At 40.7% G+C, this 14,714-nt stretch overlaps 1 protein-coding gene across 1 annotated transcript; it reads right to left on the bottom strand.

Annotated features, from left to right (window-relative positions):
- Positions 1–5,912: 5,912 nt before the first annotated feature.
- CDK1 (cyclin dependent kinase 1) lies at positions 5,913–13,779 on the bottom strand. Its single transcript, XM_054382199.1, has 7 exons — positions 13,743–13,779; positions 12,238–12,394; positions 11,037–11,160; positions 9,917–10,087; positions 9,222–9,385; positions 8,955–9,096; positions 5,913–6,026 (listed from the first exon to the last, which is right to left on the bottom strand). Exons 1-7 carry the CDS (start codon positions 13,777–13,779, stop codon positions 5,913–5,915), a joined length of 909 nt encoding a protein of 302 aa, XP_054238174.1.
- Positions 13,780–14,714: the final 935 nt, after the last annotated feature.

Raw genomic sequence — 14,714 nt, 5'->3', positions numbered from 1 at the left:
GAAAGGACCTGCCAGAGAAATCCAGTTTCTGGGAGTGCGGTGGCAAGATGGTCGCCTTCACATCCCAATGGATGTGATAAACAGAGTCTCCACCATGGCAAATCCCATCAACAAGAAAGAAACTCTGCGCTTCCTAGGCATAGTGGGATTTTGGAGACTGCACTTTCCTGGATACAGTCAGATTGGGAAACCTCTATATGATGTGACTCGAAAGAGAAACAGTTTCCAATGGGGTCCTGAGCAACAAGCAGCCTTTGACCAGATCAAGCGAGAGGTAGTCCAAGCGATGGGTCTGGGACCTGTCCGAACTGGTCCAGACATTAAGAACATTCTGTACACGGCCGCGAGTGACAATGGTCCAACCTGGTGCTTATGGCAAAGAGCTCCAGCGGAGACACGAGGACGTCCTCTTGGTTTCTGGGGTCGTGGCTACAGAGGCTCAGAGGCAAACTACACTCCAACAGAGAAAGAGATTTTAGCTGCTTATGAAGGAGTGAAAGCTGCTTCTGAAGTGATTGGAACTGAGTCACAACTTCTTCTAGCTCCTAGATTGCCAGTTCTGAATTGGATGTTCAAAGGCAAAGGTTCTTCACCACATCATGCAACAGATGCTACCTGGTCTAAGTGGATGGCTCTGATAACACAGCGAGCTCGAATGGGAAATCTCGAAAGGCCTGGTTTGGTGGAGGTGATCACAAACTGGCCAGAAGGCACAAGTTGTGCTAAACCTCCAGAGGAGAGAGTAACTCGTGTTGAGGAAGCTCCTCCTTACAGTGATCTGTCTGATGATGAAAAGAGATATGCTTTGTTCACAGACGGTTCCTGTCGTCTGGTTGGGAACAAGCGGAGATGGAAATCTGCAGTGTGGAGTCCAACGCACAGAGTTGCAGAAGCGAGAGATGGAGAAGGAGAATCCAGTCAATTCGCAGATGTAAAAGCTGTCCAGCTAGCTCTTAACATAGATGAACGTGAGAGATGGCCAAAGCTTTATCTCTACACCGACTCTTGGATGGTAGCCAATGCCTTGTGGGGTTGGCTGAAAGACTGGAAGAAGAATGGCTGGCAGAGGAAAGGAAAGCCAATCTGGGCTGCAGATCTGTGGCAAGACATTGCTGCTCGCATTGAGAGAATCCCAGTGAAAGTGAGACACATCGATGCTCACATTCCTAAGAGCAAAGCTACAGAGGAACAACACCACAACCATCAGGCAGATCTAGCTGCAAGAGTTTCCCAGGTGGATACAAACTCTGATCCTGATCTTGACTGGAAACACCGAGGTGAGCTGTTCTTAGCTCGGTGGGCCCATGACTCGTCAGGACATCAAGGCAGAGATGCAACCTACCGATGGGCTCGTGACAGATCCATTGACATTTCCATGGATGCTATCACACAAGTCATCCATGACTGTGACATTTGTGCTGCTATTAAGCAGGCAAAGCGGATCAAGCCCTTGTGGTACGGTGACCGATGGTCCAAGTACAAGTATGGTGAAGCCTGGCAGATTGACTACATCACTCTACCTCGTTCTCCATCTGGTAAGCAGTATGTGCTGACTATGGTAGAGGCAAGCACTGGATGGCTGGAAACTTATCCAGTTCCTCATGCAACTGCACGGAACACCATTCTTGGCCTGAAGAGACAAATCCTGTGGAGACATGGAACTCCAGAGAGGATTGAGTCAGACAATGGAACTCATTTCAAGAACAATCTTGTAAAAAACTGGGCCAAAGAGCACGGCATCGAGTGGATATTCCACATTCCCTACTATGCACCAGATGCAGGGAAGATCGAACGCTACAACGGTTTGCTGAAAACCACTCTCAAAGCCATGGGGGGGTGGATCTTTGAAAAACTGGGAGAAACATTTAGCACAAGCAACCTGGTTGGTGAATAGTAGAGGTTCAGTGAATCGAGCTGGACCTGCCCAATCAGATTTGTTGCGAAAGGAAGAAGGTGATAGAGTTCCTGTTATCAGAGAAAAGAATCTGTTAGGCAAAACTGTTTGGGTATTTTCTCCTTCAGGAGAGGCCAAACCTGTCCGAGGGGTGGTTTCTGCTGAAGGTCCTGGTCACACCTATTGGGTGATGCAAGAAAATGGTGAAATTCAGTGCATTCCACAAAGAAATCTAACTTTGGCTGAGAGAGGTTAAATTCAGAGTGTTGCGCAGACACAGCATCGCGCCCAAGAGGAGAGTCCATGAGATCTACGGTGCACGAACCCTGAGAGCCCTGAGTCACCTGAGAGTCCCTGTTCCTTTCTTCGCTCCATCTGCGAGGAAACAAGCTGTTTGCTGTTTTTCCTGTGATTTGACTCTTTTGAATCATCTACATCTGAGATAGCCGGAATGGACTATGGTCTTTATTCACCTATTGTTGTAGATATTATTTTAGATTAGATAAATGATAGTAGCAGCCAATGGAATTGTTTAGAAGGGGTGGACTGTGATGGTTTGAAACTGTCTTTTTAATTTTTCTTTGCAAAGTTCAGAACAGAGAAAGTGAAAGAATGTAAATAAGTCACTACTGGGTGTAAGAAAGCAAAATAACGATTGTTCTAAACACTTCCATTGGATAGATAGAAATGTTTAAGAACTATTACCCAAAACAAAGTGGGCACTCTGCACATTCTGCATTCGGCAGTGGGGGCAGTTGCTGGGCTGTCTGGCTGCTGTTTCTTCTTCTCTTCTGGCTGAAGATAACACACTGACCTTGGCAGCTAAGTTAACAACTTTCTGCTTAACTAACTCTGCTTCTCTGTCCAGGGGGGTCTGGGGAGGAAGCTCCTGGGAGAGAGAGGCCCCTTTGGGAGGGTCCCCTTGGGGGGAAGCAAAGGGAGATTGGTTGTGCTTTTCTGTTGATTGTATATATTTGTGAATGTTGTGAATTTTGTATATTTGTACATATTCATTGCATTTCATTGTAGATTTTAGACTCTGCTTGTAAATACAGCTTTTCATTTGCTTCCAGACTGAGCTAGCCTGGTTGTTGTTGGTGGGGGGGAATTTCAGCTCACACCGACACACTGTGCAAAATCATATTCTTATATACACTAAGCTTTCTCATCTGCACTACTTTAATGGGGTGGAAGATAAGCAAATGAAATGAAACAGCAAGTTCAGTCTGACATTCCCTGCCGGGCTTTGCCTTTGCTCTAGAGCATGCTACTGAGCAGCAGCCAGAGCACCAGAGGTAATACTGATGAAACATTTTGGAACTTTATTCAACCAAGAGCAAGCTACTTTTAAATAAAGTAATCCCACCTCTACTTCTGCAATATTTAGAAGAAAATAATGCAAACTTGTAGAGCTTTTACAGATTCACAGATTGCACTGAGTTGGAAGGGACCCTCAGAGGTCATTTTGTCCCACCACCGTGCAGTCAGCCTCCAACTAGATCAGGCTGCCCCCCTACCATAATGGATGATCACTGACACTAAAAGAAGCCCATAAACGTAATTTAAATGCAACACAGTAGGCAATAATAATAGTATGCACTTAGTAACCCAATTAGTAAGAAACTTAGCACTAAATCTACTGCAGTGGGAAGAAAAAAAACACACCCACCCTTAATACATGATTTCTAGTTACTTCAGATAAGATACTGTTTTCTACTTTCAGTTAATTCTCCATGTGAAGCTATACAAAATAGCTATTGCCTGGTAGGTCCATATCCAATTGTTAAGTTCAGTATAATTCAGTTGCCTAAAAATCCTAATAAAAATTAGGAACCAACAAAACCCTGCAAAGCGCTATGATTTCCTCAACTGAAGGGCAAGTATTCTACTATGACAATTCAATTCTCACAAAACACAATTTTATTATCAACAGGGCTGATAATTGTTACTCAGTGAGGTAATTCTCCAAAGTGCAAAGCACCCTGTTTCCAGCAGTACAAAATGGAGTTTCAGGTGGCCACAATTTGAGCGTTACAGACTTTCCGGACACTGAGGCTAGACCACAAAGTGTAGATGTGTTTTTCTCTTATCTGCATCTTTGCACTGTATTTCATAGGGAATATACTGAAATGGGTCACTATGGGTATATTCACTACCTTACCTGGCTTCAGTCAGATGGACATTGTTAGTGACCAAAACAGAGCTTTACCAGTATTGCAAACAAACAAACAAACAAAAAAAAAAAAAAAAATCCAAATTCGCCTATCAAAGCCTTCTCCAAAAAGGAACTCAAGTAAAAGTTCGCCCAATAGGAAGAGAAACTAGATGTTAAGGTACCCAGTATTTGATTAAACAGACAAATTTCTGATTTGCAGAGTAGTTGCTAACAGGTTCTCCTTGTTTTATTTTTCTAGACAGCTAGCACCAACAATACCGTCCTTCAGCCTGTAAAGCTCATGTCAAAGTACTACATTCAAAAGCAGATAAATTAGATCCTTAGTTTAATCTGTCTTGATATTGTATCCTGTTATTAGATGTGTTAATAGAAAGGAGTCAGCAATCTTTTCCTCTACCTTCAATTAAAAAATAACTTTCTGTATAAGCAATTACACACAAAACCTCTTCTTGGCTCTCCACTGTTAAAAAAGTGCATTAAGTTGACAACATCCAGACACTTTAAGAAGCACTCCACAGATGACAACACTAACACCCCAACCGATATTTACATCTAAAAATGCTACTTGTTAACAAAACCTAGGTCTAACCACTTCCAGCTACTTATCAATACATAAGCAGCCGAGGGATGGAATGTCATCTATATTGCTTTTGTCTCTCTTCAGCAGCTGTAGGACAAGGCTCTTACAAATCTCACTATTTATGAAGAGTTTATTTTGTTCTTTTCGCATACCTCGTTTAGAAACTAAGTGCCTTCATTACCATTCTACACTTAGCTGTAAGCTTTGGCCCTTAGCTATCAAGCTTAGATCCAATAAAACCTGAAGACAGATGCACACCCCACTGTTATTTATCCAAAAGCCAACTGGACACCTAATAAACAATCATGAGTGTGCCTTTGAATTGCATTTCAACTTTTTACAATACTCTCACTTGTAAAGTTAAATACTGGCAAGCTTTAGAAAGCTTTAATCATAAGGAAGTCCATAGGCACATAGCATCTCAGTTTAGAATTAAGATTCCTGGCAGCCATATTAAGTCAACATTTACTTCACTATTCCTATATGAAGACAGACTTGTTAGCAAATTCAAGCATAATCCAGGGGCTCTACCTTTAATCAGAGGACAACAATATTACTGTTAGCATTTGGAAGAGGCCCTCTTAAGCATTTAGTTACACATTGATATATAGACAGTCCATATAAAATTTAAGATGTCCCACTATAGCTGCTCTGGCAGTTGAAACTGTGCCTGTCACAAGCTAATATGCTGACACCCAGATAAATTCTTGGGCCTCTGAGAAAACAGAAAAGCATACAGAACAAGGATTTTTCTAAACACCTTCAAAAACTCAAACCCTAAAACATGTTTGGCCATCTACTTGGCTTGAATGGTAAGCTGCAACTCTTAAATACCTGAATTCCAAATATCTTTGGCCCATTGTCACACTCAGGTAGAATTGTAACTGACATTTCACTGGACCAACTCAACCTTCTGCTGAATTTCCTGTTGTATCTTCCCATCATTTCACAAACAGCAGTTTAATAGTTTAGATTAGCTGCTTTTAAGACAAGTGACACCTCACCAGCACATTCCAAAGAAAACTGTCTTGTAGACCACCCATAGTTTGGAAATAACTTCAGCCCTTCTCTGAAAGTAAAGCTTTATTTATAGAAAAATCACTGCATTAATGGCAGCAATATTTGCATCGTATATGGAATCAACACTAATAGGTTAATTTTTACATAACACTTAACAACCAAATTAACTCAACAGTTTCAGTTACAGAAATACTTAAAAGTAATCACATCTCTCTCTCTGGGTGATTTAATCCAAAGGTCTATTATTTCTTAATCAGATTAGCAGGAAGAGTGGATTTGTCCAAGTCATCAAAATATGGATGGTTCAAAGCCATTTTGCCAGAAATTCTTTTTGCAGGATCATAAATCAGCATTTTCTGGAAGGAAAAAAACCCAAACATATTTACTTCTTCATGAAATGGGAGCTGACATCATGTGAAATAGGTAAACATTTAACCACAGGAATAATCAAATATCCATGAAGACATGTTTTCCCCCTTCATTCCACGATTTCTCATAGAGGAAGAGGTTATTTTCACCTACGAATCAGTAGAAATGCATAACATCTCAGAATAGGATGAAACATTTATCCTCCCATTCAGTAACCAAGCCATGAATCTATTGGGATACTGAAATAAATTATTGCCACTCTGTGTTACTAGTCTCAGCTTCTCAATAAGCTTGATGCAGCAGTTAAAATGAGCAAGCAGTTACTTTTAGAGTCCAAGTAGGAAAGTTGTATACTAGCATGTAGGAGTCAAGAAACCCAGAGTCTAAACTAGAGAGGATGCCCAGCCACTAAAGTAGTCCCCAGAACTTTAGAACATGAAATAAATTTGTTTTGCTAGCAGTTTAAAAATAAAATTAAAAAAACAAACAAAAACAAAACCACACCAAAACCATCACCACCAAAACCAACCAGCAAACCACAAACCTGCATCTATTTACAGAGGCCAGAAAGAGGAAAGGAATGAAGCAGTTTTCTACTAGACCTAAAACTAGCAAAGTCTCTGCAGTCCTTTTACTTTGATTTCTCCTTAGTAAAGGAAAGTGCACTTCAAACACAAGTAATCAGGTTTCTACCAGCTGTTTCTCCCACATCCCAACCAATTTGTCTTCCAGAAAAAAAGCTTCACCACTATTCCTCTGCCTGGTATTCAGTCTTGACATTTAACTGTCTTTAGACTTCATCCTAGAAGTCTTACCAAGTTGCTTTACACCACTGAATTTGTATTCATATTCTCTGAACTCCCGCTAAATGCATTCTGTGTTGAGATTTAACCTTGCATGTCCAATTTTACCTTGTGACAGGTCCCCATTAGCTACACCCCAGCACAGCAGTGTGCTATAGCTAATATTGGTATCAAAGGGCCTCTTAAATTTGACTCTGACAAAAAGGTGCACATTTCTCTGAAAAACAGGATTCTGTGACATTGAGACTGCAGCACTTCAGCTGATAGGTAAAGTGACCATTTCTTCTCTGAGCAGTCTGGAACAGGGTTTTTCCTGGAACTTAGTCTGGGACACCAAAGTTTCTGATGACAGCCATTAAAAGCTTTGAAATGCTGGCCACAGAAGTGCTTTACCTTATGAAGGTCTTAAGCCTACAATCTCACTCAAGTCTTAACAAAACTATGTAACCCATTTTCAGATACAGTTATTTTACATACTACTTCTATTTACAATCATCTATAGAAGGAGAAATCAGCACTTTCATTGATACATCTGAGCTTGTTCTCTAGAAGGAAGCATTCACTTGTGCTGCCTTTAAAGTTATGTTACTGCTTCAGGCTTGTAAGTGCCATAAAAAACTTAAATGGATTCCATGTGCTTAAGAATTCAGCCATACCACTGTCACAGGCTGGAAGCAAAAAAAAAAAAAAAAAAAAATCAATGTTTAAGGAAAACTATACAAGATTTTACAGAATTTAATATGTTTTGAAATAAAACTACCACAGATTACTATTTTGTTAATACCATTTTGTTAACCCATTTGAGGAACTAGTAGGGTTTTTTGCCTTAATTAGCAGCATCCTAAAACATTGGTTTTACACAACAAAACCACAATTAAGCTCAGATGATTACTTAGCAGGCCAGTTACATGACCATATCAACAAGATTCACTTGCCTGTTCTATTGATTTTAGTTTGTAAACACAATCAGTAACAATTCCACTTCAGACTTATTTAAAAATGATGCTGTCAGTGGACACAGGAATTAAGTCAGTTCTCTGTGTAAAACAATACTGCTACAGGGTTCAGAGAGACATCCAAACCAACTATGCATTTAACACCTGTTGTTCAAATTGTCAGTCTGACCTGTGGCTCAGTTTTCAAAGAAAAATTGTGAGAAGTTGTGGTCATCTGGGCTTCTTCAGTAACACCACTTCATTCAGAGTACATAGCCCTACCAGTACCAGAAAGGACTGCTTAAAACCATGAGCCAGCTACACAGGTAACTGCTGTACAAAGTTCCCCTTGTACTGAGATGGTTCTGAAGTTTCAGCTTATCCTAAGACCCAGAACACCCAGCCCACACTCCCACACGCAAGCCTGCACTGTACGAATGCAGCTTTAGAAGTCACTGATGTTCTTATGCTTAGGTACATCTAAGCAAAATTAGGCTGCAGTGGCAGCACATGAGCTGGAAGAGCACTAAATGGAAAAGGCTGATGAAAACTGTAAAATGAAATCTTAGCATGGTAGTTCAGTTCTGTGGCCATGGAGTTGAACTCAGTTGACACAAAATAGACCTATTTAAAAGGTTAACCCACTACAGTCAAAAAAAGGTAGCTCAAAATTTAAAGGCAGTTGATAGATACTACAGACAAACTAAGCACCTGGTTTCACAGCTAATCAATAAATTTAGCTGTTTCTATCACTGATTATTCAGTTAAGATTGTCATGAAAGCTGTGGGTTTATTCACTATAAAATGAACCATGAAAATGCTACCATGAAAGAAAGACATTTCCAATTGTATCAGCAGTCACAGAGCCACATCACGCTTAGTGCTGCCAACAGGAAGGTGATGATAACTACAGTTTTAGAGCAAAAGACTTCAGCTTAGACCTGTTTATAAAATTTCATCATTACTTTCAAGTTGTACCTGGCCTGCTAGTATAAAAAAGCTGAGGCATAACTGCTTAATGAGCAGTCTAGTTATCTGTTATTTGCGAAAGTGAGTGCCACACAAGGTATCAGTTTTACAAGAAGAACCCATACCGCTGCTGATAGTTTAAAGACCTCTGTATCTTCATTCTAGCTCTTTTTTTTTTTTAATCAGCAGTTTAAGACAAACTACTTACAGACAGCAGATCAAGTCCATCTTCATCTAAGTTTTTGACTTGTGTTGCAAGGCTGCCAGGTTTCCATTTTGGGAATGTGTTTTTATAGTCCTGTAGAGATTCCACTTCAGGCCATACATCGTTGTTGGGGGTCCCTAGAGCTCTACACAAGTATAAGCAAAATATTAAGCAGTTAGTCTGAAATCTATATGTAAAACTATAGTTTTAATAAGCACATGGCACCAGTGTGCAGTGCTGCACAAGTAGAAATGTTTCAGCCTGACATACCTGAAGATTCTGAAGAGCTGGTCAATTTCTGAGTCCCCATGGAAAAGTGGCTTTTTAGTTGCCAGCTCAGCGAATATGGTACCTATGCTCCATATATCTACAGGAGTAGAGTAACGAGCAGATCCTAGCAATACCTCTGGAGATCTGTACCACAGTGTCACTACCTATTGAAGAAGAAATTTTTTTTTTTTTAGAAATTTGTAGAAACTGGTTCTCTATTTGACTGCAAGCACAACGGCTCATTCATTATTAAGCAGCGTTCAGGTTTTGTTGTTAAAATATTCAGTGCTAGAAGCTTTAGGCAAACATGACAAACACTATTGCAGTAGTTTCTACTGCAAGCAAAGCAGTAGAAATAGCATAGCAGTTACTACAGTTAGCCACTAAAATCCTCAACAAACTTCAGTACTTTGTGAAGCAAAACCACCCTTACAAGTCAGTGAACAACAAGTTCTGGCCCATACAGTTCATTGTTAAGAATTCGTAGGTGGAATTCATATGTGCTTTGGAACCTTAGAGTAAAACCAGTCAGGGAGGTGGAAAGCCATTGAATAAAACAAAACTAAAATATGACTTTTGAAGTCAAACTATCAAAAACCTCTGTAAATCCTTTTTAGTTGTTTCATATTCAGTTATTACCAGGAAGCTAGTAAGCATTGCTCAAATCATCCAAAAGAATGTTCCAACTCACTCACTTCATGAGTGTACACCCGCACTGGAATTCCAAAGGCTCGAGCCAATCCAAAATCCGCCAGTTTAATCACTCCCTTGTCATCTATTAAGAGATTCTGAGGTTTTAAATCTCTGTGCAGAACCCTTCTTGAATGGCAGAAGACAATACCTTGCAAGATTTGATACAAATAACTCTAGAAAGAATATAGCAGAAGAAAGAAAATTAATGTTATCACAGAATGGTAGGGGTTGGAAAGGACCTCTGGAGATCAAGTCCAACCCCCCTGTCAAGGCAGGTTCACCTAGGGAAGGTCACACAGGAACACAGCTAAGCAAGTTCTGTATGTCTCCAGAGATGGAGACTCTACCACCACTCTGGGCAACCTGTTCCACTGTTCTGTCACCCTCAAAGTAGAGAAGTTCCTCCTCACATTTAGATAGAGCTTTTTATGTTCAAGTTTGTGCCCATTATCCCTTGTCCTGTCACTGGGCACCACTGAAAAAAGACTGGGCCGATCCTTCTGACACCTGCCCTTTAAGTATTTATAACCATTTACGAGATCCTCCCTCAACCTTCTTTTTCTAGACTAAAAAGACCCAATTCTTCCCAAGTCCTCTTATCATCTTTGTAGGCCTTTGCTGTACCAACAAGTCCCTGTCCTTGATCTGAGGGGCCCAGAACTAGACCAAATACTCCAGATGTGGCCTCACCAGGGCAAACTAGAAGGGGAGGAGAACCTCCCTTGACCTGCTTGCCAAACTCTTCTTAATACGGCCCAGGATGCTACTGGCTTTCTTGGCCACATGGGCACATTACATTCTGTAACATAAAGCTGTTCCCTTACACTAGCCCTCCCCATAGGAGTACGACATGGAGATCCAAAGTGTTGCAAATATGGAGTTAATATCAATCACAGAGCCATGCAAATTAATTAAGCTTATTTTAAGGCAGTTTAATTCTAGTAATTAAAAGAATTTGAAACAGCATTTGAGACAAAACTCTCATTCATCTTATTATCCATACCCACTGCTTTAACCTTTCATTTCTCCTCAAGGAGTTAATTACACTGAAAATAAAAGACCTGCTTACAGTTTTGTAGGTCATCTTTAATTTATCTTATATTAAGAAATTGTCCTCATTACCTTAACACGGGAACGATCCAAATACTGGCCAGATGGAATAATATCCAAGTATTTCTTGAGATCCATGGAAAGGAATTCAAAGATGAGGTACAGTCTTGAATCCTGCATAAGAACGTCCTGAAGACTAAAATCAAGTGTAGGATCAACTTCATTGCAAAATGCGTGTGACTCATGGTTACATTTCCCCTCTCAGCAGGGATACAAAGTGACATTTCTGAGTTCCTGTTATGAAAGTCTGAAAAAGCTTTCACACCTCAAAAACTAACAGACTTAGTGAGTTATGCGGTCATCAAGAAAATCAAGTATATCTGAAGTAGCATTAGACAGATAAAAACCTATATGCTTCCTCTTAAACTGAGGTTCCCTCATATCTCATATTGGACACAGGAAGTCTGAGGAAAAAATTGCTGCCGTTAGTAAAGGCTGTGGGTGTTAGTCCCTCTCTTCTCTTTGAAAAGAGGCTGGCTTATTACTGTGGAGCCTGAATTACTAGGACAGTTTAAAAGAATATTATAATAGGAACCTAGTAAACAGCAGGTTTTACACAGGTTTTTCAGTATCTCTTTCATCCTTGATAGATTACAAGAGTTCCTAAACCAAGCCATACATACATTGACACATTGCACAGCTGGAACTTGTCCAGTTTCAAGGCACATTAGAGAAAAAGTATTTTGCTGCATCAAAGAGCAAGTAAATATTTTGTGGGAAAGACAATAGCTACCATCAATTCTACATGTCAAGTAGTCACTGATGAAAGTTTCACTTACAGCTCAGCTGTGCCAGCTATGACAGTGTCATAACACAACATGTAAATCTCTGCCACAAAACAAGGAAGTGATTGATAGCAGAGGCTCACATAAGTACACTAAAGTCAAATGGTCTGTTCTGAGGTGGCAAATACAATTGAGACCAACTAAAGTAACAGCTTTAACCCGTTTTCATAAGGTATGCCATCTCCCTTCTGACAATAACCACTCTGCAGATAATTTACACAGATTACAAAAATCAACAAAAACTAGATTCCTAAAATGGGAAGAGGCGATGAAGAAGTCTTAATCAGAAAACTGGCATAAACACAGGATTTGGAACCAGAGCTATTTGCTACTAAGCAGACCAGCTCTCGCCTCTTTAGAATGGTGGAAAAATCTGAAGGGACCTAGCACCTTTCAAAGAGTTTAGCTAAACACCAGTATATGCATACCAGACTACATTGGGATGATGCAGCTCTTTTAATAAAGAAATTTCTCGGATAGCAGTACTTGGAACACCTTCCTCCTCACTTTCTAGACGTATTTTCTTCATTGCAACCACTTGGCCTGTGGTTTTGTGCCGACCTTTATACACAACACCATAGGTACCTGAACAAAAAGACAGTGAAAGGTACAAAGGAAATACCAGCCCAGGTACAGAGAAGTCATTGCAAATAAGAACTCCTAACGTAAGAAAGAGTCCTTGCAACCAAGTTTTAAAGTATTTGGCTTGATTACAACCCACAACTTAATTTTTGGTATTTAACCATGCAGTACTATTGTTTAAAGCATGCCATAAACAGTATTTGTTAGGGCAGGGTACTGTGTGGCCTAAGTATAAAACTCAAACACTTGGAAAATGTAGGTGTAAAAATCAGATACTATTTGATTTCAGGGTGATTAATTTTCAGGCAAGGTCATTATACCTCTTAATCCCCAAAGGGTTATAATTTTGCCATTGGTACATCGTATTAAATGCCAGAAGTTTAGCTGTGAATAAAGTAATCCCTCTGCAGTCAGAGGTCTATCCATCCATTGGTCAGACCTATATAAATAGTTCTAGCACAACTGCCAGTGCAGGAAAAGGTAGTGTTGTGGGTCTCAGCAGAAGCTAAAACTGGAGCCAGTGGTAAAACTGAAACCAATAATTATTTTATTTATCAGTGTTCACAGAGATAGAACCCTTAACAAGACAAGATATCTTAAGTATGCTCTTTCTTGAAGTATTAATCTCTCAGATTAAGTTCAAACTAGTTTCTTTGTTATTAGATTCAAACCCATACATCATGCAGTTACCTTAGAGTACCTTCTCAGAGTAACATACTGCAAATTCTCAAGTCTACATAAAGGTCAAGCATTGTCAAACATACTGACTTCCATGTAGCATGGACTGGATTTCCAGTGAAAGGGAGCTTGTGATGATCCTCTGCACAGAAAGGATCTTCTTTGTGCCTTACAGTAAAATTGTTAAAATTCACTTCTCCGGAGGTTTACAGTGTGCTCTTTTTCTCTTTGACATGTGGAATGACCAGAATTAATCCAAGCAGAACAATCCACAAGCCACTACTACCTACCAGCAGTTCCAAGCAAAATAAATATACCACACAGTGTAACTTCAGAAGCAACTGGTAAAGAAATTCCTACAAGAAAGTGCAGGAGCTTCCTAAACTGGAAAGCTGGTTTCAGGCCTAAGAACATTTTCCCCAGCTCTTGCAGGAAAATGACACCAATAGTCATTAATATAAAGGCAAATACTTCTCAACGTTGATCAGTTGTTTCAACTAGACCGTATCATCTTCAAAAGAAAGGCAGTCTGAAAACTCCACACAAAGGGATAGTTACAGCAGTAAATCAGAGGCTTTGCCAATCAGTTGAACAACAGAACAGAATGCACAGAGCTTCTACAACACTTGATAAACTGTTGAGCACTGCAAGACTCACAATTCTCCATACTTACCTTCCCCAATCTTCTCTATTTTTACGTAATCATCCATTATTATGGTTACCCCTGAAATGAACAGAAAAAAAAGCCATGAGAGGTTGCTGTACCAAACACTGCCAAGTCATTGAAATTAAGCCAAGTCTTTAGAAGCTAGTACTACCTTACATGATTAGGATATAAGGTGGAACACCTACCACTCTCAGTAAAAATACAGCTTTTTATTCGGGATTCCATCTAAAAAGCTACATCCTAAAGCATCAGTGGGCACTTACACAAAGGAAAAAGATGCTTTTGTGAAGAAAGCTCCTCCAAGTAACTGAAAAAACACACTCTAAGCATCAGTTTTAAATAGTTATAATTAGCAGGAGCCCTACTGTCTGAAATCACAGGGTTTGAAGTTAGCACATATAAAGGGACAGCAGTAGCCGATTACGTGATAATTACACTGAACAGTCTTCAGAGCTACGACCCTAAATCTGCATTATCAGGCACAAAATAGTAGGAGGCTCTAGCACCTGACGGGACTGGCAGTTCACACCTTCCATGTGACTCCTGACCTCCTCCACTAAGCACAGCTGAGTTGTAGTACCAGGTTAGGAAATGTTGCAAGGTAATGAGAGAATTTTGCTGCTACCTGCAGCTCCAGAGGAAGCTTCGGAGCCCGGGCACTCGCTAACGAAGCAGGAAAGGCAGCGAGTGCTCGCCACTAACCGCACAGAAGCACGCGTTCTTTTCGGCCCAGCTCCTACTCTGCTGTCACAGGGCGCAACACCTGGAAACCGCCACCCTGCTGCGGGGCTCACAGACAGCTGAAGCCTCAAGCAACTACTCTAGCAGCTAACGCCCCACCACCTCCCTCCCCAACTCTCAAGGACGACCTCGCCCGGATCAGGCAGGGACAGGGACGTGGCGTGACCCAGCGCGCTGCCCTGCCGGAGAGCGGGACCTCCTCCGCCACCCCTCCGGTGGAGCAAGGGCTAAGCGCGG

This window comes from Indicator indicator, chromosome 7 (assembly GCF_027791375.1).
Source record: "Indicator indicator isolate 239-I01 chromosome 7, UM_Iind_1.1, whole genome shotgun sequence".
Taxonomy (NCBI): Eukaryota; Metazoa; Chordata; class Aves; order Piciformes; family Indicatoridae; genus Indicator; species Indicator indicator.
The sequence above is the reverse complement of the archived record's forward strand: the minus strand, read 5'-3'. Positions and strand labels throughout refer to the sequence as shown.